The following is a 6,620-nucleotide window of genomic DNA, read 5'->3' as shown; positions in this document are numbered from 1 at the left end:
CCTACTCCTTTTCTACATACTGAGCAGGGCCATCTACCTGAAGGGGTTTGTGTTTTATCTACCTTCCTACTTATTAGGATTTTGGTTTTAGCTAGGTTGACTCTAAGGCCCTTCAATTCTAGACCTTGCTTCCACACCTGAAACTTCTCCTCTAGTTGCTTGACAACCGATGCTGGTGTGTTTACGTCCCCGTAACTTAGCGGTTCGACAAAAAGAGCCCGATAGAATAAGTACTAGGCTTACAAAGAATAAGTCCTGGGGCCGATTTTCTCAACTAAAGGCGGTGCTCCAGCATGGCCGCAGTCAAATGACTGAAACAAGTAAAAGAGTAAAAGACTGCTAGCTAAGTTTGAGCTAAATAATAACAATGTGCCTTGCTTCAGAGAAAACACAACAGTGACAAATGACAAAGTCTGAAAGTAATTCTACAGAAATACAAACATATATAGATATTTAACAAAAGGTGTTACCTCTCGATCAAATCTTCCAGGGCGTCGAATAGTGGGATCAATAGCTGCTGGCTGATTACTGGCAGCCACCACCACAAGACCACTATCATTTTCTATGCTGTCCATAAGTAATCCTAGTTGGGCTGTTAGCTTTGAACTCTTTGATGAATAATCTTGTTTAGGGCACAGTGAGTCAATTTCATCAAAGAATAAAATGCAACCATCTGTCTTACCAATCCGAGTTGCTAATTCAAAAACTGTTTTAAGATTCTGCTCACTTTCACCGGGTTGAGAGGACAATAGCTCAGGACCATTGACAGTCACCAAATGGGCATCACATTCAACAGCAACGTATTTGACAAGGGTTGTTTTACCACAACCAGGAGGACCATGAAGTAGCACTCCACGGGGCAATTCAGCACCTCTGAAGTTGGGATTTTCCTTCAGTATCATGGGAAGTCTTACAATTTCTTTAAGAGATTCTGCAGGTTCTTCTAAGCCACCAAGAACTATATTTGGTTTATTCAGCCTTTGTTTATATTTCTCTTCAGTAATAACATCACGGATGCGAACTTTAGTTGCTTTACTCACAATGGCAACATCAGTAGTTTCTGGTTTAATAGAATGAACTATTATATAAGACATTCCATACTTGCAACCAACATCTGATTTACTCAAATTAACTTTGACGTTAACACCAATGCCAACAAAATGTAAACAGCTGCGACAGTATTCCTGAAGACATACAGAATGTCGATGCATGTGTTTTAATTTTTCAAAACTATTAATGTCTTTTGCAATTATACTAATTTCTGTTGATTTGGCATTTGCTGTAGAGAGTACATCAATATGAGGTATACCATCAAACACTTTGGTTGTCTTAAAACAATCACGAGTAACTAATTCACTGAACTGCAATACACCATCCTGGTCTTCAGGTCTCGGCCAGACGCTACATATTGCCGAAATTTTAGGTGTTGTTATTCTTACAAATGAACCAAGCTCCACTCCAAGGGAAGCACACAGTGTTGAGCCCAAACGACATCTTTGCCCTTCACAGTCACTGGTTTCTACTGGTTCCACATTCAAATCAAAATGTTCACTTCCTGAAGACTCCATCCGGAAGTTGAAAATTTTAACCGAAGTAAAATAAATAAAATACCTAAAAATAAAAAAAAGCATAGTTTATATTTCAATAAACAATAATTCATGTATGTTACTTATTACAATCATCTTTTTGATAGTTGATATAGCAAATATAACAAGTCCTATTACATATCAAAAGATTTTTTTTTCTTTGTTTTGGTTTTGTGAGATGATTATGTTCACTAATAACACAGTCCAACAGTTTGAATATGAAGAACCAGATATGCTGTGCTAACTACAACTACAGGCAGGAAAATAATTATGTAACAATATTGCTTTCTTACTTTAATGAATTTATAAAATGTATTACATAAACATTATAAGCTGCCATTGGAGCAAATAACGGATTGTTTATTCTACAATGTAAATAAATATGAAATGGTAATGGGTTAGATGAGTGGAACATGTTCACTCGACTGAAGAGTGCCAAAAGAGTCGTGTTTTTGACTGATTGTACAAAGAAAAATAATGTATTTCTATTTTAGACAAATCCTTTTAGTACATGGGTGCCCAATTTCATCTTCTGAACTGAAACTCGTTTTATTACTCCATCACTCCCCACTCGAAGAGATAAAGAGCAAGGATGATCTCGGCGAGATTCAAACTAAATACTGCACATTTCGACTCAGCAAACACAACACTACGCTGTTTTCTGAAATAGACACGAGACAAAAACTCGGAAGGAATAAACCCCCCGATTATATTGACCCATCAGTAATTGACTGGCACTACTTTATCGACCCAGTAAGGATGGAAAGCCAAACCTACCTCAACAGGATTTTAACTCAGAACTTAAGGGATCATAAATAAACACCATAAAGCATTCTGTTCGTCACTCTATTTTGGCAATCTACAAAATATTGAGAGCACTTGGATTGTAGCGGAAAAAAAGAAAATATGTTACCCCTCCTCGTGTAAACATAATTTGTGGATCTGTTCAGTTTGAATCACAGATTTTTTAATTAATTGTTTTTAACTAAGCAGTTTGAAACTTCCAATACGGGTAGAATTTCTCACGTAGAACACGGTTAACTCTGAACGTTTTTGACAAAATTTCGTATTTTAGAAGTTATTTGGGGTTATAGTTGTCGTATTTGGGTAGTGCTGGTCAAGTTTTGTTTTTCATCTAACGATGTGTTTATACTTTCGCTTTAATACTAACTTTGCGATAAAGACGGTAAAACTAGTGGAAGTCAAAGAAAGGAAATTATTACCATCAGAGAAATAATGATAACATTAATGCACCAGAATTTGACGCTGTTTCTGTAGCACTTTGCCGATTATTTTCATTCGTTAGTCGAACGAATTCATCAAATTACGTTTCAAACTATGACTATAATACTTTCAAAGTACCAAATAATATTTTACAGAAAGACACAAAAATTACTGCTATGATCAATAATCACAGGGTACTTTAAATAACGCTTCAAAACAAAATAATAAAATAGCAATGAGCCAATAACTGTCATGCTATTAGCTGTCAGAAGTGAAAGTGCTCACTGCTAGTGAAGTATCTGTCTGTCTGTCTGTCTGCCTGCATGCCTGTTGCTGGCCTGTCGATTCTTTGGCTACTGACAGCTAATACTATGACTGGCCGGAGCGAGCTATATGTCTGTCTGTCTGTCTGTCTCTCTATCTATCTATTACTCGAAAGTTCGCGCGTCCGCGCTAGCTAGTCGTGAGTAGAAAACACAAATTTAATATAAAAACATATTTCCTGAAATTGCAAATTATTTAAAATATAAAAATATAATTTTCAACAGAGAGAATTTATCAAAATAGAAAACAAATAAAGTTTGAAGTTTTAAAATAATAGGATCGACCACTCACGACTAGCTAGCGCGGACGCGCGAACTTTCGAGTGATAGATAGATAGATAGATAGATATCTCTATCTATCTATCTATCTATAGATAGACAGACAGACATATAGCTCGCTCCGGCCAGTCATGGTATTAGCTGTCAGTAGCCAAAGAATCGACAGGCCAGCAACAGGCATGCAGGCAGACAGACAGATACTTCACTAGCAGTGAGCACTTTCACTTCTGACAGCTAATAGCATGACAGTGCCGAAAATTGTTTTGACGATATCACACTACAACTTTTTAAATATTTTATATATATATATATATATATATCCACATAGATTTTATTTATCTAATTTATAAAGCCCGCACAAATAAACTGTCAATGATGCAAATTATGGGATGGTAACACGAGGATACAAAATAGCATCATTTAAAAATAACTTGATAAAAAAAAAAACTAATCTAACGAATTTGTTGTTCCATAATATATTTATTAATTATATCTGCTGTAGTATCTACTTGTTTAAATCTTATTCATTAAGAATATAATTTACTAAAGAAAATAATAAAACAGTCAGACATACTCCCTCAATTGCACACAAGGCATTTTTTAAAACTCAAAACACAGGCGGTATCAACTGTATCGTAAAAGATAAATATTAAAGAGAAAAATGTTTAGATTATGTATAAACGCAGTTTATGTAAAGATTGGAGGATATAAAAAAATTTTAAAAGTCATAGAAGAGAACTTTCAAAATTAATTTTGTATAAAAACACCACCGGTCATGAAAGTTAAAGAAATGCTTTTGGAAAGCAAATAGAACACGAGTAAGTGAGATGCAGAAAATTCCTTTCTAATAATGTTTTAGGAGTACATAATTAGAGATAAGGTGATTACAAATTCATATACATTTTATATATAACAAACTTTGACTTTCACTTTGGCTTATTACAAAAGCTTGTTTCGCCGAAATCTGAAGGTTTTTGTTAAATTTTTTTTACTTACAGCTTTTTAAATATTTGTAGTAAATTATTAGGCATTGTTTAAATATATATTTAAAAAAAAACATGATTGTGATCAAGTTTTGTATCTTTTATATCGGACGTTCCATGCGTTATTATTATTATTAGACCGTTTAAATTTTTTAAATTTCCATTTAGTGATTAGATATAAATTCCAAATATACATGAAATGAGACTTGGAAAGAACTAAGAAAAATGCGCGAAAATTCAAAATAAAAACTTTAGCACAATTTATTTTTATTTAAATGTTTAAAAAATATACAATGCAACAATAATTATGAGTTACAAATACCTTATTTTTCTCTATCAAGGTAAACCGCCTTTTGTGAATAAAGACAGCTTTTATACAAAGTAACATGAAAGTCAAATTTTATTATTTTGCCAACGAAAGCTGAACAGTTATAGATATTAATTATTCATCAGTTCATCAAAATAATTAATAAAAAATAAAACGTTTCTAAGTTTTGAATCAAAACTGCTTACCTATTCGTCCAATCACACGTGTTAACACCGGAAGTTATTTTAAAAGGACGAATAAGCGGTGTTTGAGAAATTATTTCCTTCGTAAATTATTATCCTATTAATAGCGGTGTTCTATTCCTTGTTGACTTATTTTGCTCCCGAACATTTTACATGTCACACTTAGGAATCCCATTTATTTTTCATCCTGTGTTTCCTTAACTTCATGTTAAAGGCTAAAGCTCACACAAATTAAATACCTGAATTTATTAATTCTCATTCGTATCTTCTATGTAAGGCATCAAACATTCCCCACCCATTTACCTTACCGAAATGCAGATAACAGGTAATTGCCCAACAGTGAGAAATTTAATTAACTAAAAACTGACATAGTTCGGTGGAGTAATGTTATTTTTTCCTCATCCTTTGTTTCAACTCTTTGTCTCTCCTTCGAGCCTCGTTCACTGCTGTTAGTCCTGGCGATGTAAAAGAATTTCTTCAATGCAAGAATATGTCACAGTACGTGAGACGTCAACTGACCAAAATCATCAGAACATAGTCAATGAACTAAAAGATGCTAGCCCCAGTAGCTTAACTAGGGAGGGGAGCAAGGGGGAACGTGCCCCGGGCGCCGATTGAAGTAGGGGCGCAAAATTGACCATAATACGATAAGCTTGAACTCCATTTATAAAATTTATAAAAGTAAACATTAAAAAAATAGCGGAGGTAAAGAAAACGTTCACCATCCGTTTTCGGCGTAACAAAAACCCTAATCCTAACCCTAAACACCGGATGTGCGTATTCTTTACTTTCGCCCAAAAAATATATTTTGAATTACTGCCTGTACTGGACTGGTAAAGTATTTTTTCCTAAAATATTGCTTTAAAACATTAATTACTTTTAACAAATAATTACTACATAATATCGTGGATTTTGTAATTGTGCAGGGACGCTTTTTGCAGCATGCCCCGGGCTACGAGAGTTCTGGACCCCAGTTATGAACTCATTTGCATACAGTTAATCAGAACTCAACTATCAAACTAATTTATAAGCGCATAACAAGTGATGGGTGATAAGATAAGGTCACTTGGTTAAGGAACGACCATGCTTCTTTCCTCTTTTAATAATACTTGTTGTTCTTGTTCTTCTTTCAACCATGGCTGGCTGGCTGTATGTATGCGTGTGTGTGCGCGTATGCATGTATGCGCGCACACACACTGGCAATCATGATCATCTTTTAATGACTGTCTTCAATTCTGGCATCGATTAGACGGATCCAACAAGCCGAGGGACTGCGTCGAGCTCCAATATCTTTGGCATAGTTTCTACGGTTGAATACCCTTCCTTATGCCACTCACTTTAGAGTGTATTGGGTAATTATCAAAAGAAAAAAAAAACAAGAAGAAATTTACCAGGGGATGGTAGCTTTATGCTAAGTGTTGAGAGGTTAAAGTTTGACTATGCAATTTAAAAAAAAAAAACCTTTGGATGTCTGACTGCATCAGTGTCAGCGGTCCCTGAAAACGGTAAGCACAGCCCCTTCTTTCAAACCAAATATTGAAATGAGCTTATGAACATTGTATAACTTATATAGTAAAATAAGTGGATCTTTTTTAAAACGGGGGCCACATTTTTCATTAATGTTTTACGTAGTGTTTTTGGTACCGAAAGACTTTCAAACTTCGTATACTTATCTATTTTGTGTTATAGAACAGAAAAATATTTTTGTATTCGAA

The 6,620-nt window shown here is 34.6% G+C and overlaps 1 protein-coding gene across 1 annotated transcript in view; it reads right to left on the bottom strand.

Moving 5' to 3' along the window:
- LOC106884517 (ribosome biogenesis protein SPATA5L1) overlaps nt 1-5,111 on the bottom strand; it is a 25,503-nt gene extending 20,392 nt beyond the window's left edge. Inside the window, exons 1-2 of the mRNA XM_052978035.1 lie at nt 4,909-5,111; nt 471-1,611 (exon numbers count right to left, since the gene is read on the bottom strand). Coding sequence (XP_052833995.1) covers nt 471-1,568 — 1,098 coding nt within the window. The 5' untranslated portion in view covers nt 1,569-1,611; nt 4,909-5,111. The remainder of the gene's footprint in view (nt 1-470; nt 1,612-4,908) is intronic.
- Nucleotides 5,112-6,620: the final 1,509 nt, after the last annotated feature.

Source organism: Octopus bimaculoides, chromosome 2, assembly GCF_001194135.2.
Source record: "Octopus bimaculoides isolate UCB-OBI-ISO-001 chromosome 2, ASM119413v2, whole genome shotgun sequence".
Lineage (NCBI taxonomy): Eukaryota > Metazoa > Mollusca > Cephalopoda > Octopoda > Octopodidae > Octopus > Octopus bimaculoides.
This window is presented reverse-complemented; position numbering and strand designations above follow the sequence as displayed.